At 35.6% G+C, this 26,084-nt stretch overlaps 1 protein-coding gene across 1 annotated transcript in view; it reads right to left on the minus strand.

The window, feature by feature from the left end:
- LOC150089132 (TBCC domain-containing protein 1-like) overlaps positions 1–26,084 on the minus strand; it is a 219,297-nt gene that overhangs the window by 141,329 nt on the left and 51,884 nt on the right. The window contains exons 4-6 of the mRNA XM_090390345.1: positions 23,552–23,591; positions 20,219–20,294; positions 1,489–1,567 (exon numbers count right to left, since the gene is read on the minus strand). Coding sequence (XP_090246471.1) covers positions 1,489–1,567; positions 20,219–20,228 — 89 coding nt within the window. The 5' untranslated portion in view covers positions 20,229–20,294; positions 23,552–23,591. The remainder of the gene's footprint in view (positions 1–1,488; positions 1,568–20,218; positions 20,295–23,551; positions 23,592–26,084) is intronic.

The following is a 26,084-nucleotide window of genomic DNA, read 5'->3' on the forward strand; positions in this document are numbered from 1 at the left end:
AAACAGGTAGTAAACTCCATCTTATTGCATTTGCAATAATACCGATAACTGCAATTGTGTGGGTTTTTAGGTTATTATGGTGAATGTGATTCCCCTTCACTGAAATCTTCAATCATATAAAAAATAAATAAATTTTCAGAATTTTTTTTTAAGCTTCATAAACTTGTTACTCTGTGTAAATCGTGTTAGTTGCAATTTGTGCATGCTGTTAAAAAATGTTTATGCATGTTATCATGAAATTTATAAAGAAAAGAAAAGATTACCTTGGAGACAAATGCCTCTTGAAGCATTTCTGAAGACAATGATGCCTTGTGCAATAAACCAACAAGGGCCGAGCCAATGAGTGATTAACAAGTGTACATTTAGTCGATAATGATGAAGAATAAACATTCTTTAACATTTGTAAGTCATTAATAATTTCTTTATTATTATAATTTACTTGATTTTACCGGCCATGTTTTCATTTATTTGGATAAATCAATCATTGCTTAAACAAACTAATTAGCTAACTAATTTCATTGTTGAGAACGTAACCCCTGTTTTTAACATTATGTCTATGGGAAATAAGTTCCTGCTTTACGAGCATGCACTAGGAACAAATTAACTTGTAAAGTCAGGAACTACCTGTATATGCACTAAGAAAAATCATGGGAACTTGTATTTAGGATTTGAAGAGCATGAAAATAAAAACATATCATAAAGTGCCCAGAAATCTGCTCTTTTAAATTAAGCAGCAATAATCTTAAGTGGAATAAAAATTTTCTATATAAATTGCAAATCTGCACTGACGACTGAGAAAGTATTGGAAAACAGTTGAAGATTAAAATAACCCTTTTCTAATGGCAATAATGTGCAGCAGTTGTTTGGAGTACTGCCTCATTCCAATAAAGGAACTACACCTGATTGCCACTTTTTTTTTGTAATTTTCATGGACCACTTAATAAAGGAACAAATTAATGCAAAGTTTAGTGTATGAGATGTAACAATTGGATTATCATTATATGTGAATGAATTAGAATTAGAAAGCATTAAAAACTAAACTAAACAAAACAAAACAAAATAAAAAAAAAAAAACTAAGGCCAAAAAGTTTAATAGGAAATACAATAGCAAGGAAACAAATAGTGAATGGAAGGCTGATAGTCCAAGAACAACTGATATGTATAACTATAGCCACAGGAACATTCACTGGGTATAATGGATTTGGACAGTGATTCTAGTCATAAGCATTTTTTCCACCATCAACTTTTTTTTTTTTTTTTTGTTGGTTGTTGGCACATTGGCTTCTATGGCCATAATGCACCTCCCAAGATTTTTGCACTACTCTGATCCAAGCCCGAGGCAGGATTCGAACCCGTGACCTTTGGGTTGCCAGGCAGGCACTTTACCCACCCAGCTAGCCCGGTCGGCTCCCCATCAACTAATCAACACACCAAATACATTAACTTTTATGTCAGTCTATTCTTGACATGGAAATTTTTGGTACTTACTTATTTTCACTGAAATATCCTTCAATAACAAGTCCCAATGCCTTCACACAATCTTCAGGAACATAATTGTTCACTTCATCTGTAAGACGAAAACAAAAAAAATAATAATAATAAAAATAATCCAGTGACAAAAGCATAAAACACAATTTAGTATTTCAGTATTAAAATTATTCCTCTTTAATAACAAGCTCTGTTCATTAAAATCACAAATTACAAATAAGTAATTTTATAATAATCACATATAATAAACTATTGACCACACACTAAATTACATGAAAACCAGTTGTTGGATACTATTGGATTACATGGATATTTCTACGCAGTAAGTGAAATGAAATGAAAATTCTTATGTACAGTCAGTCCTCGTATAGCACGATAGTTGCATTCCTAGAAACCCTCATGCAATACAAAATCGTGCAATATAAACAACAGGCCCTATGGGAAAAATAGGGTTAGGTGCCGACCACCCAAGATTGAACATACATTTGTAACCAAAACATTACCAAACACAAATAATCGTAACAAAATACTTACGCATTTTATTACGACTATTACGTAATAAAATATTGCTAATGCTTTTGCTTCTATCGTAAGCAAACTTGTTTTTTTGTTTGATTTTCTATCCAAACAGATGACAGCCGTTCCATCTCTTCCAATTCTCTGAGTCTTGATCTAATGGATTTTAATTACACTTTGAGTTGTTCCTGCTATGAAAGTTGTTTTTATTTTCTCTGCATTCTTTCTAATTCTCGGCGTTGCCTCATTTAGGTCTGTAGCACGTGCAATATCACATGGTCTTTCATTTCACTCAAAGCGTTTCACAATTTCATATTTTTTTCTCTATCGACAGAGGCGGACTGGCCATAAGCCTTACCGGGGAAACCCTGGTGGGCCAGAGGCCGATGTGATTTTGGCCATAAACCATAGTATGAGGCCACTATAAATTTTCCCAGGTAAGAATTTTTGATCCAGTCCGCCTCTGTTTATCAATGTTGCTTTTCTTTTTCTCTCTGAATCTGCAGTATCTTCACCAGGATGCCTCCTTTTCACACCTTTTAGGTATTTTACTCAATTTTAGGGAATAAAGCACAATTACAAAACGAGGAGGCACGTTTGATACACATTAACAAAGCTGGGCACCTGTAGCAACTGAATAAACAACACCGTAAAGGCTGAGATACGCTATTAACACCTCACATTTTACTAAAGCACATTTCGAGGGGTTACTACCATAAAACAATAAAAACAATTTCCAGTTGCGTTTCTGCTAGTGGAATCTGTTATAAACTGGTAGTAAACTCGATCTAATTGCATTTGCGATTATAAGAACAGGTGGAATTGCGTTGGTTTTTACGTTATTATGGTGAAATGTGTTTCTCCTTCACTGATATAAAAAACATAAATACATTTTCAGAATCTTCTCTTCATTCCTATCGTGTTGCGTTCGGTTGGGGTGATTCTGCGTTCGACTGCCATTTCTTGTAAACACAAAGGCGAATCGTGCATAAGCGAATTCGATTCGTGTTATATAAGATATCATTCCCCTATTTATAAATCGTGTATGATCGAATTCGTGTAGGGTAAACACGTGTTATACGAGGACTGACTGTATTACCTGTGTTCAAGTTCCATCACAGAGAGAGACTTTCTACTTTCACTGGAGACTGAGCACCAAGTACTCACTGCTAAGTCTTGGGCTTCTGTTTAACTTAGAGATAATTACCATTATCTCTGTTTTGTTTAAGTTGATATCTTTTTATATTGTATAGAATTGCATCCACTAGACATTTAAAAATCTGAGACAATGACAGAATGGCTGTTTGAAAACAGCTGTTGAAGAATGATAAAGGAATAAATGTTAGTTATTCTTTTAGTGTAAACTAGCACAGTAATGGAAAAAAATATATAAGGAATTCTGCAAGGATGAAATATTTACAAGTTTTCCAAAGAACAGATGTAAGTGAATTAAAATTATCTACACTTATGTGTAAATGGAAAATGCTAAAGAAAATTTGAAATTCTCAAAGAGGAATAAAGTTTAAACTTTTCAGAAAGGTTGCAGAGTTAATTAAGCAGCTTTAAACTTGTTAACTTATGTAGTAAGAACATAGTGAACTATTTTACATAAAGAATTTTAGTGGATTAAAATGTTTTGTTTTAAAAGTCTACATATGGTCAAAAATGGTCAATGTTGATTTTGTTACTAGAGAGTAATTCATCTAAATTGGGCACTGACAAGGTCTTGGATCAGTGATTTGACAGTTTATTATCCATTCTTGTAAAAAGTTTATATGTAATGTTGATTTATCTTATTAAAAATATACTCAAACTAATTTGTTTTTTTTTGGAAAATGTTGCCTTGTGATTTATTTATTTGGACAACAGACAGATGTCTTATGCTATAACATCCAAGAGTTTTAAGTCTTGTGATTCTACATAAACTCAGATTGAAAACAGTTCGGTTTCAGATATTTGTAAGTTGGTTAAGAAATTTTTTGTTATTTAAAATTTAGATTAGTGCAGTTAGCTGCACTGAATCTAGTGGTAGTATAGTATGTAGCAACAGCCATAAAAAAAAAAAAAAAAAAAAAAACATTTCACACATCCATTCCCTCTTAACGTTTGTCCATGTCCTCCTTGAATTTATTTAGGCTATCAACTTCCACAAGGGTGCCTCTGTAGCCAGGTGGGCAGGAGCAGCAGTGTGTAGCACACGCTTCTTGATTAGACCGGGGTTCGAGCCTGTGACCACCAAATACGGAGGATGTGGAAAAGTCAATGAATCACCACTGCATATCACCGGAGCAGTATGGCCTTAGTTACTAATGCTCCTAAAAACCAAACAACAAAAACAAAAAACTTCCACAACTACATGGGCAGAAATGGCAGAAGGTTATCAAATTGTAGAAAGGTGCTTAATGATTTTGTAATAACTGAGAGCAAAGTGGAGGAGAAATTGTTGAAGTTAAACATAAGAAAGGCACCTGGGGTGGATGGGATCTATCCAGTTATATTAAAGGAGGCGGCAACGCAACTAAGCAAACCCTTAACCAGAATTATGAAAGCATCCTTGGACTCAGGGGAGGTCCCCACAGACTGGAGATGTGTAAATGTATGCCCAATTCACAAAGGGGGATCGAAGGGTGACACAAGTAATTACAGACCAGTTAGTTTAACTTCTGTTCCGGGTAAAATAATGGAGTCACTGGTTAAAGATGCATTGCAAGATCATCTAGACAAGACTGCAGAAATAATTCAGACACAGCATGGGTTTGTTAAGGGAAAGTCTTGTCTGACAAATTTGATAGGATATTATGATGTGGTTACAAAGGAACTGGATGCAAAAAATAATTTTGATATCATATATTTGGATTTCATGAAAGCTTTTAACACTGTTGCGCTTGGAAGACTTGTACAAATTGGAGCAGAATGGTATTAAGGGTAAGTTGCTACAATGGATAAAAGGATGGTTGAGTGGGAGAAGACAGAGGATGGTAATCAATGGGTGCTGCTCTTCGTGGACTAATGTTATTAGTGGAGTTCCACAAGGTTCCCTGTTGGGTCCACTGTTGTTTTGTATATTTATCAATAATATTAATGAAGGTATATCAGGCTTAGTGTAGAAGTTTGCAGATGATACAAAGGTTGGCAGGGTTGTTAATGACAGTAATGGCAGTGTGCTACTGCAACAGGATCTAGAAAATTTGAGCAGATGGGCTAAGAAGTGGCAACTGAAAGTATAACCTTGAAAAATGCAAAGTACTGCATATGGGTAGAAGTAACCCCAGTGAAACGTACCAACTGTGTGGTACTACACTTAAGGTGGTAGAAAATGAAAAAGACCTGGGAGTAATTGTGCAGTCAGATATGAAGTTTTCTGAGCAATGCAGACAGGCTGCCAGGGCAGGTCATGGGTTTTGTCAATGATATATAGGAATTTTGCTAGCAGGGAAAAGGAGGTGATTGTCCCTCTGTATAAGGCAATGGTCAGGCCATACCTTGAGTACTGCGTACAGGTCTAGAGGCCTCGTTTTAGGAAGGATGTAGATTTTCTTGAGCGTGTACAAAGAAGGGAACAAGATTGGTGAGGGGAATGAAGGGATCTTCCTACCAAGAGAGGCTTAAGTTCTGCAAATTGCAGTGGCTGGAGACTAGGCACCTGCGTGGTGATCTGATTGAGGTGTATAAGGCCTTGAATGGGTTGAGCATGCTGAATTCTGATGGGATCCTTCCGCTTGTTCAGATTACGAATCTAAGGGGGCATAAATTCAAATTAAAAAAAGACAGATGTAGAATAGATGTGACGTAAATTTGCCTTTAGCCAGCGGGTGGTTAATTGCTGGAACAAACTTCCAGCTGTCGTTGCAGAAGTTGATAGGTTAAATAAATTTAAGGAGAAACTGGACAGGCATTTGGAGATTTTTTTTTTTTTTTTTTTTTGGCTGATGCTGCATAAGCTCATACACTTGCTTTCTTGCATCATATGCCACTACTACTATTACTACTACTACTACAGATGGAAGTTTGTTCCAGCAAGCAACAACCCACTAGCTAAAGACAAATTTCTGCACATCTATTCTACAACTGACTTTCCTTAATTTGAATTTATGTCCCCTCAGATTTGTAATCTGAGCACGAGGAAGAATCCCATCAGAACTGAGACTGCTCAAATCATTCCAGGCCTTATAAAACTCAATCAGATAACCTCACAGGTGCCTAGTCTCCAGACGCTACAATTTTCAGAACTTAAGTCTTTCTTGTAAGACTACCCTTTTGTTCCCCTTACCAATCTTGTTGCCCTTCTCTGTACTAACTCAAGTAACTCTACATGCTTCCTAAAATGGGGCCTCCAGACCTGTGTGCAGTACTCAAGGCATGGCCAGATGGCCTTATACAAAGGGATCAACACCTCCTTTTCCCTACTAGCAAAACTCCTGAACATCATTGATGATATCCCATGACCTGCTCTGGCAGCCTGTCTGAACTGCCCAGAAAATTTCATATATGACTGCACAATTACTCTGAGGTCTTTTTCATTTTCTACCACCCTAATTGTAATACCACACAGTTGGTGCTTTTCTCTGGTGTTACTTCTACCCATATGCAGTACTTTGCATTTGTCAATGTTAAACTTCAGTTGCCACTTCTCAGCCCATCTGCGCAAGTTTTCTAGATCCTTTTGCACGAGCACACTGCCATTAATCATTGATAATTTATATCATTGATAAATATACAAAACAACAGTCAGTCCAACACAGAACCATGGGGAACTCCACTAATAACATTAGTCCATGAAAAGAAAAGCAACATCTATTGATTACCACTCACTGTATTCTGCCACTTAACCACCCTTTTATCCATTGTAGCACCTTACCCTTAACACCATACTGCTCCGATTTGTACAGTAGTCTTCCAGGCACAACAGTGTCAAAAGCTTTCCTGAAATCCAAGTATATGATATCAATATTATTTTCTGCATCCAGTTCCTTTGTGAACACATCATATTTTCCAATCAAATTGGTCACACAAGACTTTCCCTTAACAAATCCATGCTGTGTCTGAATTATTGCTGCAGTCTTGTCTAGATAATCCTGTAATGCGTCTTTAACCAATGACTCCATATTTTCCCAGGAACAGAAGTTAAACTAACTGGTCTGTAATTACTGGTGTCACCCTTAGATTCCCCTTAAATATATTTAAGATAACTTCCACAACAACAGACAGAAGTCTGTTCCAACAATCAACCAACCACTGGCTAAAGACAAATTTCCACACATCTATTCTACAACTGACTTTCCTCGATTTGAATTTATCCCCCCCCCAAAGCAAAATCTGAGCAAGAGGAAGAATCCCATCAGCATTTAGCTTGCTCAATACCATTCAAGGCCTTATAAACTGCAATCAAGTCACCTCACAGGTGCCTGGTCTCCAAGCGCTGCAATTTGCAGAAGTTGGTAAGAACCTTTCCAAGTCTTTCCTTTGCATTTCTTGGTAAGGAGTGACCATAAGAGGTCACCATCTTGTTGCATTTCTCTGTACTTGTTCCAGCAGCTCTACATCATTCCTAAAATGAGGCCTCCAGACAAATATGCAGAACTCAAGGTTTGGCCTGACAATTACCTTATACAAAGGGATAATCACCTCCTTATCCCTGCTAGCAAAGTTCCTGAATATCACTGAGAGACCCCCATGATCCCATTGATTACCACTGTCTTCTCCCACTCAACCATTCCTAGCAGCAACTTACCCTTAATGTCATGCTGCTCCAATTTGTATAGCGGAGCAATATGGCCTTAGTCGCTGATGCTCCTAAAACCCTACAACAACAACAATTTGTATAGCAGACTTCCACATGCAACAGTATGAAAAGCTTTCCTAAAATCCAAGCTTATGATATCAAAATTATTTTTTGCATCCAGTACCTTTGTGACCAAATCGTAGTATCTAATCAAATTGGTTAGACAAGATTTTCTCCATAACAAACCCATGCTGTGTTTGAACTATAACTGCAGTGTTGTCTAGATGATCCTGCATTGTTTCTTTAACCAGAGACTACATTATTTTCTCCAGAACAGAAGTTGAACTAACAGGTCTGTAATTACTTGTGTCACCCTTCGATTCTCCTTTATGAAATAGAAATATATTTGTACTTATCCAGTCCATAGAGACAGCCTCTGAATCCAAGGATGCTCTCGTAATTATGGCTAGGGGTTTGCTGACCTCCTTTGCTGCCTCTCTTAATGTAATTGCTTAGATTCCATCTGCCGCAGGCACCTTTTTTATGTCCATCAACAATTTCTCCTCCACTTTGCTTTCACTGATCACAAAGTTATATAGCTTAATGACAATTAGATGACTGTCAGGGTTTGATAAACTTCTGGCATCCCTTTCACTACAGAATTCCTTATGTATGAATGTATATGCAAAATACATATTCAGTGTTTTGTCAGCTACCTGAGCAGGATCATCAACAATTGAACCATCGATCAAACTCTTCCTTCTAGAGTTTTTATAAGTAAAGATGTCTTTGCTGTTTTTCTTTCTATCCTTTGCCAAGATTTCTCATAATCTGCCTTCACTTGTGTAACCTCCTTTGCGACTTGATTTCAGACTAGCTTATATCTATCATAGGTTTCTGTGTCACCTGATAATTTATATGCCTCCCATGCATTTTTCTTCTCTGCCACAAGCCGTATTAGTTCACCTGCCATCCCTTTAGGCCTAAACTGTGAACAGCATATCTTAGTTGGTATGAAAGGCTTAGTACCATCCAAGATTAATTCCTTGAATGCTTCTCATTTAGAATTTGCTGATGGTAACGTCACCAGTTAGTTCCACTCTATAGAATTTAAAAGCTATCTAAGATCACTGTAGTCACCTTTATGAAAGCAAAAACCCTTCCCATTACCCCTGATGATAGTTACATCTTTAAGTAAATCTAACATCAGTACACTATGATCAATGCCACCCAGTGGTTCCTTTATCTGCAAATTCTTAATGCATGAATAATCACTGCTGATAATCAGATCAAGAGTATTACGCCCTTTGGTTGCCTCTCGAACTTGCTGCTGTAGAAAACAATCATTCAATAAATCCACAATAGTCTTGTTAGTGTGCGAGTGACCAATCCACAAGTTCCAGTCAATATCTCAGAAGGTAAAATCCCCAATTATAAGACATTCTGATTTACTGGCTCACTATTTCTCTGTACAGTTGCTTTTTGTACTCATCAGAGTCATTAGGCCTATGACACACTCCTACTCTCATTTTTGCTTTCCCAATGCTTATATCACACCAAACTGACTCAACATTGCACTGGCTACCCATGTCAACTGGATGCACTGCTTTGGATTTTGCATGTGTCCTAACTAACAGCATAATCCCTCCTCTCTTCCTATCCTGTCTGCCTTTTCTGTATACATTGCACTCCCTAAATTTAAATTCTGAATTTCTTATATCTGTGTGGCACCATGTCTCTGATAACCCAACAATATCCGGCTTTGATATCTTGACCAGCACTTCAAATTCATCAAATTTATTTACTATACTCCTAGCACTGGTGTACATGAAAGTTTACATGCATCTGCTCTTACTCTTATTTACCCGAACACAGCCCATGTATTTACTTATTCCATGATGATTCCAGCAGTTCTTGAAATCTCCAGCACCTTGCTTTCCAGGCAGCCGCTCATTCCAATAGAAGCTGTGCAAGAATCACTTTAACCTCTGCCAGCAGCTATTGTTAATCCCTGAAGTGTATCCCCCAAGCTAGCAGTTTTCCAACACGTAACACTGCCTAGATAGCTTCAGCAAATATTTTTACACCCTTTCTATTTAAGTGTATTCCATCCCTGTACAAGCAGTTTCTCTTGTTAACAAGCACAGACCATGCTGAGGAAAATTCTAACCCATAAGCAATCTCTCCCAGGCCGAATTGATTGACAAGGCTCTCATCCTTTACTCCTTCCCATTGTGTCTGAACAGAATTGCAGACACTTTCAAATTTAACCCCAACTTGCGGCTCTTTTTCAACATTGACCTGTACTTTTAAAATAAGTCCACAAATTTCCTACTCAATGTCATTAGTTCCAATATGTACAATAATATCACCTTTTGTGCACTTAAAAGATGATATCTGTTCTACAGCATCATCAACTTTTGCTTGGTTCTATTCTACCTATCTCTTTTGCACATTATATTTCCCGTTTCCCGACTGACAAGAACCAGTTCAGTGGGACCAATGCATTCTGCCTTGGGGGTTGCCTCAGGCATTCGTGAAGGTAGCCGAGAGCTTGGTAGGCCCCCAATTTAAATCCTTCGAGGGCATCCACGTTGTACTTCAAGCTCTCATAATGGCCCAAGACAAAGCTGTGTTGGTGCCTCACATCCTATGTCAAGCACATACACAAAGACATTCCCCCCTTGGCAATATCTTGTCCCGTTCCTGACAGCTGCACAAATATCACATAAGCAGTACAGTTCATATGGCTGTGATTCGGAGGACAACCAACGGTCCCCCCTCAGTTCTCCCCTGCACCTTGGCACTCCCACTACCTTGAGCCATTTGCTTTGTTGCTCTGGTCTGAGGCAGGATTTCAGTTCAAATTCAATATAATTAAAAATACTATGCTAAACTTATATCCTAATGCAGTAATAACACTATGCACCGGTTATGCTGTGAAGTTTATGTTATTGAATATAAATACAGTCATCCGCCGATTTGCATGTGGGTTATGTTCCGGGAAAACACTATACAGTCCAAATTCACCGATGCGAAAACATAATGGGGGGGTTCCATACCTGTGGACAAAAAAAAATGTGCAAAAAAAATTAAATTGAAAAAAATTGTCTTCCTTTGGTAAGAAATAAAAAAAGCAAAATTAGAAACGTCCACAAAATTAATCTTGCTAATACCTCTAGATTTAGCATTAGTAGAGGCATTTGATGCAAGAAAGCAAGCTTATGCAGCATCAGCCAAAAAAAAAAATAATAATAATAATAAATAAATAAATAAATAAATAAAATAAAAAAAATAAAAAAAATAAATAAAATAAAATAAATAAATAAAAAATAACCACTTCCACTTCAACCCTCTGTTCATACGAAATACCTGTCCAGCTGAGCCTTAAATTTATTTAGGCTATCAACTTCCACAACAAGGGATGGAAGTCTATTCCACCAACCAACCACCGGCTGGCTAAAGGCAAATTTCCTCACATCTATCCTACATCTGTCTTTTCTCAATTTGAAATTTATGCCCTCTCAGGTGATTATTCTGAGCAAGAGGAAGAATCCCATCAGCACTGAGCATGCTCAAACCATTCAAGGCTTTATACACCTCTATCAGATAACCTCACCGGTGCCTAGTCTCCAGACACTGTAATTTGCAAAACTTAAGCCTTTCTTCATAAGAGCACCCCTTTGTTCCATTCACTAATCTTGTTGCCCTCCTCTGTACTCGTTCCAGCATCTCTACATCCTTCTTGAAATGAGGCCTCCAGACCTGTATACAGAACTCTAGGTGTGGCCTGACCATTGCTTTATACAAGAGAATAATCACCTCCTTATCCCTGCTAGAAAAATTCCTATATATCATCGACAATACACCATGAGCTACTCTTGCAGCCTGTCTGCACTGCTCAGAAAACTTCATATCTGCCTGAAAAACCACCCCCAGGTCCCTTTCAATCTCTACCACTGTCAGTGTAGTACCACAGAATTGATACGTTGCTCTGGGGCTGCTGTTTCCCATATGTAGTACTTTACATTTGTCAATGTTAAACTTCATTTGCCACCTCTCAGCCTATCTGCTCAACCTTTCCAGATCCTGTTGCAGTAGCATAGTGTCAGTAGTGTTCTTGACAACCCTGCCAACCTTCGTATCATCTGCAAACTTGGACATTAAGCTTGATATACCATCATCAATATCATTTATAAATACAGAAAACAATAATGGACCCAATACTGAACCCTGAGGGACTCCACTAATAACATTAGTCCATGATGAACAGTGTCCATTGATTATCACTCTCTTTCTCCCCCTCAACCACCCCTTTATCCATAGCAGCAATTTGCCTCCAATGCCACACTGCTCCAATTTGTGCAGCAGTCTTCCATGTGCAACAGTATCAAAAGCCTTTCTAAGATCCAAGTATATAATATCAAAGTTATTCCCTGCATCCAGTTCTTTTGTGACTGCATCATAGTATCCAATCAAATTGGTCAGGCAAGACTTCCCCTTAACAAAACCATGCTGTGTCTGAGCTATGACTGAAGTCTTGTCTAGATGATCCTGCAGTGCTTCTTTAACCAGTGACTCCATTAATTTTCCTGGAACAGAAGTTAAACTCACAGGTCTATAATTATTTGTGTCGCCCTTTGATCCTCCTTTGTGAATTGGGGTCACATTTGCACATCTCCAGACCATGGGTACTTCCCCTGTGTCCAAGGAAGCTCTCATAATTATGGCTAAGGGTTTGCTTACTTCCTTTGCTGCCTCCTTTAATATAACTGGATAGATCCCATCCACCCCAGGTGCCTTCCTTGTATTTACCTTCACAATTTCTCCTCCACTTTGCTCTCAGTTATTACAAAATTCTCTAGATTACTGCCAGAGTTGAATACACCTCTGGCATTCCCCTCGCTGAATAACTCCTCCTGTGTGAATGTCGATGCAAAATATTCATTCAGTTTGTTAGCTACCTGAGCAGGATCATCAACAGTTGACCCATCGATATCAAGTGGACCAATCTGATTCATCCCCTTCCTTCTAGAGTTTACATAAGTAAAGAACGCTTTGCTGTTTTTCTTTGCATCCCTTGCCAAAGATTTCTCGTAATCTGCCTTTGCTTGCCTAACCTCCTTTGTAACTTGGTTACAGATTTTTAATCTAAATTCATTATTTCTTCATCGCTGTTTTCCTGTGATAAACTTGCAATAGTATCCAGCACTTTTTGAAAAAAATTTGTTAAAATTGTTTGCTTAGAAGCACACTGTTTTTCTCTATAAATTTCTTCATAAGGAACTAAAGCTAATGATAAAGTTCTGTGAAAATTTAAACTCCTCTCCAAATTAGGATCCATATCCAGAGCTTCTTGGCTAAGCTGATTTGCAAGTCTTAAAAACTCAGCTAGTCTCTTCGCAATCTAATTTTTGTATGCATCTTCTTCATTTTTATCATTTTTATTATCTTCTTCTTCACATTGTGAAAACATATCAGCTGTTCTCTATGAGATTCAAGGACCTCCGTGATATCTGCTGGTTCCAGTTCTTCAAATCCCCTTCCACTAATCATTTTGCCAATTCTCACAATCTCAACTATCTTTGGCATTTCAACCGTGGCTTCTTTAGTGCAGTTTTGTGGCCACAGCTTTTTCCACACTGCATTCATTGTTAAGTTCTTAACTTCAACCCAAGCGAATTCAATATTTTTTACAGCATCAAGAATATTATAATTCCGCCAATAATCTCGAATTGAAAGACTGCGTATTCCATCAGTAGCTTCTATCAATTGAAAAAAAGATCTTCTTAGGTAATAAAGTTTAAAGGAAGCTATAACACCTTGATCCATCTGATCTGAATTGATGATTGTATTTGCTGGAAAAAATGTAACTTTCAAATTTGGGTGCAGATCAGACAAATGTGCAGTATGACTGGGTGCAATGTCAAAAATGAGCAAGATTTTGAATGCTATGTTATTCTTCAGGCAATATCTTTTTGTTTTGACACAAAAGCAATTTAAAAACCAATCCTTGAAGATTTTAGCTGTCATCCAGGCTTTTTTGCTTGATTTCCAATGAATTAGTAAGGAGCTTTTTGATATTCCTTTAATTAAAAGCACAAGGATTTTCTAATGTATAAATTAGAAGTGGTTTACACTTAAAGTCACCCTCTGTATTGCCACATAACAAAAGTGTTAACCTATCTTTTGCAGCTTTGAAAGCTGGGGCAGTTTTCTCTTCTTCTGAAATAAATGTTCGGCTTGGCATACGCTTCCAAAATAAGCAGGTCTCATCAGCATTAAACACTTGACTTGCTAGATAGCTCTAAGTCACAATAACATCCTTTAAAGTTTTTAGATACAAAGAAGCAGCTTCCGTATCTGCACTGGCTGCCTCACCTGTTAATTTTAGATTGTAAAGACTGACGTTTTTTAAAATTTTCAAACCAACCCTTACTGGCCTGAAAGATGTCTGCATTGGATGGATCGGCGGCTTCTTCTTGTAAGCGATTAAAAATTTGCAGAGCTGTGGATAATATCTGAATTAAGATATTATTTGCGCCACAGCTCTGCAACTAGATCTTGATTAAGATCTTCTATCCAGAAAGAAAGTAATTTTTCAGTTTTCTCTATTAATGGAATCCTCACTTGTGTAGTGCTTTTTGCAGCCAATGATATGGAACAGATACTTGAACTTTTTAATTTTCTCACTATTTTCTGGAATTCAACAAATGCTAGATTCATTTATGCTGTATTTCTTGGCCAATATCACAACCTTGTTGCCATTTTCTAACTCCTTAATGATTTTTAATTTTTCCTCTAGATTTAAATTTTTTTTTGTTTTAGCTTTCTTCATTTTAGGTACTAATTAAACATACACTTTATATAGACAAGAAATTAAAACACTTTAATTAAATAAAAAATTAATTAAAACACTACGTTGGGCAAACCAGAAAAAGATTCTGTCTGAACAGCTAACATAGGATAACTGATGAAGGGGGTTCCCGGATGAGGAAGTTGTTTCAAAAATAACCAGACAAACACACCACCGTTTATTGCTATGTTTGGTTATAAGAATCAGTTTTGAATGCCTTTGTGATATTTTTCTAAAGCACATTTCTGGAGATCATGACCATAAAACAATAAAAACAATTGGCACTTTCCAGTTTATTGGGCTCTTCTGTTAGTGCAATCTAATTATAAGCAAATGCAGTAAGATTGAGTAAACTCTATCTTACTGCATTTGCAATAATACTGACAGCTGGAATTCTGTGGGATTTTATGTTATTATGGTGAAATGTGTTTCTAATTCAGTGAAATCTTCAATCATGTAAAAAAACAAATAAATTTTCAAAATCTGCTCTTCATTCCTATTTTTTAAGCTTCGTAAACAAAAATCGCATAGGTGCCAAAACTCGCTGCATAATCTAAAATTTTGGTAGTAAATACCTGACCGTGCAATAGCAAAACCACGCAATAAAAAACCATTGCAAATCGAGAGATAACTGTATATACAGGTTGTTCTCGACTTTACAAGTTAATTCGTTCCTAGCACGTGCTTGTAAAGCGGGAATTTATTTCCCATAGACATAAGGTTAAAAATAGGAGTTACGTTCTCAACAATGAAATTAGTTAGCTAATTAGTTTAAGTTTAAACAATGACTGATTTATCAAAAGAAATGAAAACAAAGCCTGTAAAATCAAGTAAATTATAATTATAGAGAAATTATTTACGACTTACAAATGTTAAAGAATGTTTATTCTTCATCATCATCGACTAAATGCACACTCGTTGATCACTCATTATTAGCTCGGTACTCATTGGTTTGTTGCACAAGGAGTCGTCTTTTTCAGAAATGCTTTAAGAGGCATTTTTCCAAGATAATGGTCTCTTTTAATTATAAATTTCACAATTGCATGCATACATAAGCATTTTTTAACAGCATACACAAATTGCAACTAACACGATTCGCGGGAGTAACAAGTTTACAAAGCTTAAAAAAAAGGAATGAAGAGAAGATTCTGAAAATTTATTTGTTTTTTATACGATTGAAGATTTCAGTAAAGGGGAAGCACATTTCACCACAATAACATAAAAAACCACACAATTCCAGTTATCAGTATTTGCGCAAATGCAAGAAGATCGAGTTTACTACCCGTTTATAATTGCTTGCAGTAACAGAAAAGTCCAATAAACCAGAAAGTGCAAATTGTTTTTATTCTTTTATGGTAGTGACCTCCAGAAATGTGTTTCAGAAAAATATCACAAAGGCGTTCAAAATTGATTCTTATAACAGAACATATGATAACGATGAAAGTGTAGTGCATTTTAATGATTTGAATTAGTAACTAATACAATTTACAAACCGCGCTCATGACCTTTTATATGGCCTTAAGGTCACGCTCGTGATCTTAAAAGTGACATTTTAGAGAGATAAATAGCTTAGTTATACAGTGAAAATTTCAACTTCCGAGATCTTGAAAAAAATTACCAAAAAACAATGTGTTATTGGGTTCACATTACAATATTTTAACAATACGATGGTGTCTCTGGAACTGATTAATATCATAAAGGGGGGTACACTGTATTGTATAGCTACACACATGATTTGGAATGCGGTATTTATGAATGTTTAACATTCATTTTTTGCAATTAATGTTCATATTTTCGATTTTGTTGGTACTTGATACCTGGGGAAAAAAAAACTCGTAAACCTGGGAACTCGTAAAGCAAAAACTTGTAAAGCGAGAACTGCCTGTATATGTATATCAATATCAAGCTTACAGTATATACATTTTGTATCCCTTACTAAGTTTTTGTTATATGAATTCCCTATTTGGACAGTCACTCATGAGCTTGATGTAGGAAATAATTTTTACATTAATTTTGGATTTTAAGTAAAGCATTTTATATAGTCCTGCATGCAAGGCAACTGCATAAGATGGAACTAATTTGATGGAATAAGATTAGACTAATGTAAAAATCCATGGATTTTTACATTAGTAAAAATGTAAATGTAAAAAATGTAAAAATTTTACATTAGTAAAAATGTAAATGTAAAAAATGTAAAAATTTTACATTAGTAAAAATGGGATCACTATTGTTTCTTGACATCAACAAAGGAATGTGGGGCATAATGTCAAAATTTTCAGATGTTGTCAAGGTCAGGAGTTAATGATTGGTACCAAGCAGCACTTCTTCAGGATGTCATACGTAGACTTCAGGATTGGTCAGAGATGTGGTATCTATGTTTTAATGCAGCAAAATTCAAGATCTTGTATTAAGGGAATAGCAACCTCAAAATAAGTTGCACACTTTGTGGGGTTGAACAGAAAACAAGAGGATTACTGATAATCTATTATATATTTTCTTGCAGAGATTGGTTCAACTCACTGTATAAGGCAACTATAAGACCACATCTGGAATATTGTGATCCAGTATGGAAATCACACCTAAAAAACACATCAAGCTTTTTGAAAGAGTCCAAAGATAGTCCTCGTGAAATTAGCATAAGGGTACTCACATGAGGAAGGACTTCAAATACGTGAGCTATCAGCATGGTAAGTAGAATTCTGGAGAGTCTTAAATGAGGTCTATAACACTCTGAGAGGTAAAATGAATGAGGGCAAAATTTTCACTGTTATGATTCCAGATCTAGGTCCATAGCTCAAGTTACAGGGGTATTCATTTTTTTTTTTCATTTATTGAGTAAAGCAGCACCTAGCAAAAAAAATCTGGCAAATCTGCCATACATATAGTAGTAGTAGTGGCATGTAATGCAAGAAAGCAAGTGTATGAGCTTATGCGGCATCAGCCAAAAAAAAAAAAATCACACCATTCCCTCCAAATGCCTGTCCAGTTTCTCCTTAAATTTATTCAACCTATCAACTTCCACAACGACAGATGGAAGTTTGTTCCAGCAATTAACCACCCGCTGGCTAAAGGCAAATTTCTGCACATCTATTCTACATCTGTCTTTTCTTAATTTGAATTTATGCCCCCTTAGGTTCATAATCTGAACAAGTGGAAGGATCCCATCAGAATTCAGCGTGCTCAACCCATTCAAGGCCTTATACACCTCAATCAGAAATACTATACTAGAAATACTGTACTATACTATATAGAAATAGTATAGTACAGTATACAATTATTTACAATACAAATTTCACATTCACATTACAAATCAACTGTACTGTGCAATGATCATCTCCTCAGCTACGGCACAACAACCTGGCAAGTGGGCTACAGCAGAAACCAATGAAGAGACATGGTCCACAGATGAGCACAAGCGTCACATCCTAGAGACTGATCATCACCGGTATTCTCCAAAAGACAGAGTTAGAAAAGACAAGTTATATGGGTAGAGGTTCAGAGACTATAGGAAGTTTTATTTTAGCCAGGGAGTTGTTTATTAATGAAATAAGTTGCCTGAATTGATTGAGGCTGACAGTTTGTGGAACATTCAACGGTCATCTGAACAGGTACTATATCAGAAGGGAAACAAATAGGTATATTTTATGAGTCACTAAAGAAATAGATGCTTTCCCTAGTGAAAAATGCAACTGGAAACTTGTGAGGGACTCAATATTCTAGTAATCTATAAAGTGATGCACCCCCTGACTCAGTCTGCAGAACAGAATAAACCTCTCTGGTTCAAAAGGATTTAGTTCTAATTGGAGATTCCATTGTCAGGAAAATGGATAACGTTTTTTGTAATAAGGATAAATGGACTACATCCAGGGTGTGTCTGCCAGACACAGCAATTAATGACATCACTCTCAGACTGTCAGATTTTAAAGGGGATAAAGAGGGAATTATTATTGATGTGGGGACTAATAATATTAAGCACACACAAACTAAAGATTTGTTGGAAAAAATATAGGACAATGCAGAAAAATGCCATTAGTTATGCAATCATGACCAATACATGTGTACAACCCTGTACAAGCATGATAGGAGGGAATATATGCTGAAAGCTTATGTGTGGATTAACTCAAGACTTGAGGGACTCTGCAAAGCTTTTGTGAGGTTATTTTTATCAGCATGCTTTGCACTTCTAGGAAGAGGGAATCTGTTTTGTAGAAACAGGATACACTTGAACAAAATTAATGCAGGGGGTTTTTCTTCTAGAACTATTGGGTATACCTTGACACATTTTCTGCCCCTCATGTATGTATAAGGCAGTACTAGGATTGATGTGCCGCATTCAAAATGTACCCAAGCACTATAATATAATGCATATGAGTGGTCAACCAATGGGTGCTCTAAACATAAAGCACATGAAATTAACAGCTATGTGGAACTGGCACAGTGACTGAACGCTTTGGTAATGCTTGGCTTTTGTTTATAGACTTGGCACAGTTTTATTTGTTCTTCATTTGTGTTAAAGTAAGTGTTCACTGTTCGCAATGAATTCCAAACTTTTAATTTTCAATCATTATGTATAAATTTTCGGAATGCTGAAGATATCGGAATGTTGATTTTTTCCCAATATTCTGAAAGTTACAGCATAACGAATGGGTTCTCTCACATTTAGGTGGCAACAAACATGTTAAGGGAGGCTGTAAGACAGGAGGGCCGGGGTAATACAGATATGCATTTATGTAATGATTTGAATCGAAATAACACTTGCGTGCATCTCATCATCTTGTTCATTGCCACAACAACTGACATTGGCAAGGTGTTTGGAAAGCAGTGAAATTTCAAATGAATATGACATATTTAAAGCTTTGCATATTTATTGATGATAAAAGAGAGTGCAACAATTTCCAGGAAGTCACGATCTTTGATAGGCTCCTGCTCAACCACACTTTGTTTCCTTCATTGTGTGATCCGGAAACAATGGCCCAAAAAAAAAGCAAGACAATCTCAATTAAATACAAAGATCATATTGTCTGGTTTTTTTTGGTTTTTTTTTTTGACACACACATAGGGGCACTTTATTATGAATTTGTCCTGCATAGTCAAAATATCAACCATGAATACTACAAACATTTCTACAGAAATTAGGTGATGCTGTCAGAGAAAACAACTTAAAATGGGGTTTGGAGAATCAGCACTTGCATCATAACAATAAAAAAGCACATTCTAAGCTGTCTAGTCAAGAATTTCTTGCAAAGCACCACATCACTGTGGTCCCCCCATCTGCTATACTCACTGGATTTAGCTCTTTAATATATTTTATTTGCATAGCTTAATGCTCCCTTTAAGGGTCACAGATTTACAATGACTAATTATTCATTATATAACACAGGAACTATTAGCAACAATTCCAAAAGAAGCCTATCAGAATGCTTCAAAGATCTGTCTAATGACTGGTAAGCTTCATTTCCCAAATATTAGAATTCAGTCTTCAAACCTTTTAATCACACCTTGTAACAGTAAAGAGAGACTGCTGTCATAACTCACTTGCACCCTAAAAATGCAATCAAACAACTCCAATTAGTGCTGCCATTAATTTAGACAAAAAAAGTTTATAAAAATTTAAATACAAAAAGATATTCGCTCACCATCTCCCATTAAAATGTTTATGATTTCCTCGAGTTTATCCTTAATAAACAATAAAAGCCTCTGTTCAGATGCACTCTGTAAAAAATAATTGCAGTTTTATTTTGCTACTATATAATAAATTTAAAACATTTATAAAACACACTCAGATGAGAATAAATATCAGTATACTCCATCTAAGGAAGTGTTACTTATTCAAGGTGCATGAGTAGGGTAAATTAATGTGAAGGGATTTACAACATGGAATGTGTATAATGAATTTTATGAAACTCTGCTTTATTTTTAAGACATTTATGTACAAAATGATGCTACTGCATTACCTATGTGGCAAGTTTATACTAGCAAAAACCCTGATTATTCTATTACACGAAGAAATTAATGTCAAAATGCATTTTGACATTAATTTCTTCACTGAAATATCTCAGACCATCCATGCAAGATGTATCTCCTATTTGATGGTCCTGTCCTTGAGTAGCAATACAAACTTAAGGAATTCCCTTTTCACATTATGTTGGAGAAAATTCAACAGGCCTGTAATGCCAACAGTCAGAGGCTATTCCAAATCCAAGTGCATTATCACTACTTCAAACTTTAATATGAATGCAGAGATCATAAATGTTAGTTTCTTTCTGCAGATCCATTCTGAACAACATAACATATCTGCAAGAGTCTAAAGGTAAAATATAGTTAACCATTAGTTTTATTTCTCAGGAAAATGGTTAGTTTTGGAAGAGATTTAAGAAAAAAAAATTGGCCTGAAATGTTTAGTTATACTGGGACTAGCTGTCTTTGAAAACACTCATAATATACAGAGTCATTTCAAGTTATTACCCATTTTTAAATGGTATTGTTGAAATACAACAGAACATAAAAGATTTAATCAAACAATTTTTTGCAATCTGTTCCATTTACTTTACACATATTCTGATCTCAACATACACATCAGCAAATTCAGCAACTTTCCTCAATCCAATCACTGACTGGCACTATACCACAGGAGTAATACCTTTTTTTTCCCCAAAAGGAACAATAAATTGGTGTTAAATCAGGGATCCTTGTGGGCTTTTCTACCCATAGGAAAATTAATGCAAAACCAGTTTCACTCAGGAATACAAATGTGTAATACAGCACCATCCTAGATAAAGATCATTTTGCCAACATGGCTTCAGAAAAAAAAAACTTTAAATAATACCAATGTATCTTTATGAATTTGTCATTTCTTGTAAAAATGAATGGGCCAAAACTACCATATGTTACCTCACACTCACTGCCACTTTAGGACAACTTTCACTTTTCTCATTATTCCCTGGAGATAAAGCTTCCAGACCTACACAGGTCTAGAAGCCACATTTTAGGAAGGAAGTGGATCTGCTGAAGTGAGTGCAGAAAACAGCAACGAGATTAATGAGAGCCAAAGGGTGCTCTCTGGAAAGGCTTTAGTTTTGCAAACAACAGTATACTAGGCATCTGCAAGGAGATCTGATTGAGGTGTTTAAGGCTTTAAATGGATTGAGTAACTCAATGCTGATGGAATCCTTTCTCTTGCTCAGACTATACACACGGGAGCATAAATTGAAATTGAGGAAAGATGGTTTTGCCTTCAGTCAGCAGGTATTTGGTTTTTGGAACAAATTCCCATCTGGTGTTATAAAAGTGGGTAGCTAAAGAACTAGAAAAATTATCAGAGTGGTTGGATAGGTGATGTGAGAAGTGGGGGTTTTTTTGCCGATGCTGTTAGCTTGCTTTCTTGCATTGTTTGCCAGTACTAATACTAATCATTCTGGCCCTCTATTTTCATTGCTTCCTTTATGATAAAGTCTTAGAACCTTTTAATCAGACGTTATATGCATCCTATGAGTCATGCTGGAATATAAGAAAGTGATATTTGTATAGGAACAACATGCAGAAAACTCAAGTGTCATTACATATAGAATCTTCTTTTAAAACAACATATTGAATAAGGATGAACCAATCAGAACTGGCCTGCTGATGTTTATCTGCCCATTTACATTTCTGTATTTTATTTAACATTGCATTTATATATGTTATCTAAAAATGAACAACAAAAAAAAAAAAAAAAAAAAAATATATATATATATATATATAGACATATAAGCAAAATTTTGATTATAATAAAGTTAAAATGCACATTAGTAATGTGTCTTGAAATTTAACTTAAATCTGTTAGTTTCATGGGATCAATTTCACTTCGACAATATTTTGGCAATTTGTGTTTCATCTACTCTGTCCACCCAGCTGAAACCCCTAATGATTGTTGAAAATATTTTCTTTGAAATCTCCACAGAAAATTCTAGATGTATTTGTTAATTATCAAACAATTACGAAAAATTCATGATTAAGTCAAACCTAATTATATGCATGTGCTGACTGACATGTCAATGAAGAGTTATCAATAGTAAGTTTGCCTTTACTGCCTTTTGACTCTAATTGAAAATGACTTCAATTTTTTGACTCCATTCGACAATGTTCTCTGGCTTCATGACATCAATGTATCATCTGGAATCAAGCTGTATATATATGCACTGCATGTTTCATGCAGCGAGAGCTCCTGTTACTGACAGTTTTTAAATTTGCATTCGCTTGGAAATAGGTCTAAAGGGAGTTTTAATCTTCAAAAATTAATTAAAAATGTCTTTGATATAAAGACAAACTTTTCACAGTTGTGTTCAGAAAATATTGAAAACTGAAAATTGGTATCAAAATTTTGCTGATTTTTCAAATTTTTCCATGCACAGAGGAATTTCAAATTTTCCTGCAAATGCTGACAGATTAATACCTTGGAAAAACTAAGATTTTAACCATTCCTTTCCATAATCTTATGTTGGTTCTAATAAATTATCCCAAATGACATTTATTTTGAGGAATTCTATAATTCTCTTCCAACCACTTGTAGCTTCAGTATTCTTCTCATTAAATAATTTGGAATGTCAGCTAAATGGATTGAAGCAACAATTGTTGTCATTGGTTTCACAATGCTTTGACATATTAGGTCACATTGTGCAAGTGTATTATGTTTAAACAAGTGTACATTCATAAATAAGAATAATCTATGGAAGGGTATGCATGCATTTTTTGACTGTGATCAGCTAACTACTGTCAGAACTGAAGAAGCCTATTAGGAATTCCTTCTGTCTTTGCTAGAGAGTAGTAACACAAGTTTCTCTATGTTTAGAATGTGATTTTTCAATATCATATTCTAAACATTACTACTATTTGATACTATATAAAACTCAGTTTATAAATTAAAAATAGAAACTGTATTAACACTGTATGGTAAAAAAATATTTTGCAGTAATATAGAGAAATACTGATACCTTTTTTAAACTCAAACCAAATGATTTTTCCTCAGTCCAACTATAAAAAGTGTTAAAGATAACTAAAGATTTGAGCAAAAGTAACAAATAATGAAAGTTTTTTGAAACTTACATATCTACTTTTATAAAACTACCAACTTTTAAATTTAAATTTATTCAAACTAATCACTTCCGCAACACTAGGTGGTAATTGGTTATTTGATTAAACTTTCAATTAGTGCACTGTAGAAGTGGGCGGTCTGAATAAATTTAAAGAAGGATTAGATAAATTATTAAAAGGAATGTGAAAATGGAGTCTTTTTTTTTTTTTTTTTTTTTTTTTTTAATGGTTGTGCTGCATAAGCCTGTTTCCTTGAATTATTATGCCACTGCTAATACTAACCATCAGAAATCTGAATTCTTAAAACTTTTAATACAGATCCACCTTTCTAACAGAATATGCCAGAACAAGCATTCTGGAACATTTCTAACAAATTAATAATGAACACTGTTATGCATGATTTTGGTAATGTAGAAAGAAATTAATTCTTCTGTTAATTTCAAATCTGGATATGCATGCTTACTGAATTTAGAAGAGATTAATCATAATTATGAGTCATTTTCCATGAGAACCTGTTATAACAGCAAGTTAGTCATCAGTTATCTTTATGCATTTGTGGCTAGGAGTGTGTTTTACTGTCTTTGTGTTTTTTTTTTTTTTTTTTTTTGTATAAAGTGTTTTTCTAATAATCAGTATGGAGAAAGAGCATCACCACCATGCCTATGTGAATTCAAAAATTCTGAAATGGAAATTTTTCCTAGGGAATCACATTCTCAGTGAACAGATATTTTATATTTATCAGACATTCAGATTACTAGTTCCTAAGATGAAAATAATTTTAGTGCAACTGAAGAATACTGTATTGTAAACCAAATACAGTACATTTTGTTTCAATTGTACTGTAAAAAGAAGGTTCCAAACAGGTTTTAACTGTATTTTGAGTGGAAGCCATCTTGTTTAAAGGTAGTGAATTGAAACAGAAGCACCTCTCTGTCAGGGTGCACGCTTACTCCCTCTTCCCCAAACCTCTCAAAAAAAAAAAAAAGAAAAAAAAAAAGAGCACTGTAAATTTGGTTTGGTTCTAAACATGTGGAGCTTAAATCAAATGCACATTCTTTAAAAAAATGGTGGGTAAAAATTAACATGAATCCTCCATCAGGATAATCAAGTATCCAGATGGGGATGCTCAGGTTCATGATTAATTTGATTTCAATCAGGCTGTACACAAAAACAATATTAGGATAGAAACATAAATATACACATACACATGACAATCTCATAATGCAACTAATTTTTGGAATATTTTCTTAAATAAAAGTTAAATGTCAAAGTGGCTAAAGGCAATTTTATTAAACAGCTGAAATATAAGCTTTCAATGACTGTAATCCATCCTACTGGGATGAAGGAAACTTACAAGAATATGGCCAAAACATTGAACACAATCAAATATAAGTTATGTAGTAATTTTAAGATCATTGCACTTTTACTTAGATTGCAGAGTCTATTTATCAAGTGTTGTTATTTCCTTTGCTTGCAGGATGGTAAAGCAACAGAAAAGCACAACATTGTGTAGACATGGCCCAGAGATGAATGGTTCATTCCTAGGAAAATACTGTCAAGTATTTGCCACTAACAGATCCTCAGTTGGTACTTCCTCTGTTGCATATAAAACTAGGCTTAATGAAAAGTTCTGTGTAGCTTCTTTTTTTTTTTTCCCCCTTTTTTATGAAAACCCATAGTACTTAGTACCATGCATGGGTTGAAGGTTAAGAAGATGAAAGAATATATTTGTTGACATTAGACTAGAACTTCTGTAGATTGTAATTTTCATGAAATACATGTGAGGATGCTGCTCTAGAAACAGAAGTTGAAGAAATATATGAGGAATGTTGTTGTTATTTGGTTTTTAGGAGCATTAGCAACTAAGGCCATATTGCTCCGGGATATGCGGTGGTCATTCCCTGACCTTTCCGCATCCTCCGTATTTGGTGGTGACGGGCTCGAACCCCGGTCTAATCAAGAAGTGTGTATAAATTGCTGCTCCTTCCCACCTGGCTACAGAGGCGCCTTATATGAGGAAGAAGAAAAGTTGGTTCTGTAAGTTTGAAGTGGAACTGGAAAGTGGAACACAATGTGTTATCATCGGAAAAATTGCAGTTAAGATTTCTGGTCAATGGAAGATGGTCATAAATATACAAGAGGAAAAGAGTGGGGAGAAAGAACTGAACGTTGAGGAAAACCAGCATTAGTGGAGAAGTTAGAAGACAGAGGGACATCTACCATCACCCACAGTGCGTGTTCAAAGAGAAAACTGGATACCCAATTACAAAAAACAGTTGGGAACCCATAAGATGGAAGCTTATTTATAAGACCTTTATGCCAAACACAATCAAAGCCCTTGAAGTGTCAAGAGCAACTGCTTGAGTTTCACCAAACTTTTCATTGAATTTGTCCACAGATGGATAACGTAAGCCAGAATATCACCAGTGGTCG

This window comes from Mastigoproctus giganteus, chromosome 2 (genome assembly GCF_048544385.1).
Source record: "Mastigoproctus giganteus isolate SK-2022 chromosome 2, ASM4854438v1, whole genome shotgun sequence".
Classification (NCBI taxonomy): Eukaryota; Metazoa; Arthropoda; class Arachnida; order Uropygi; family Thelyphonidae; genus Mastigoproctus; species Mastigoproctus giganteus.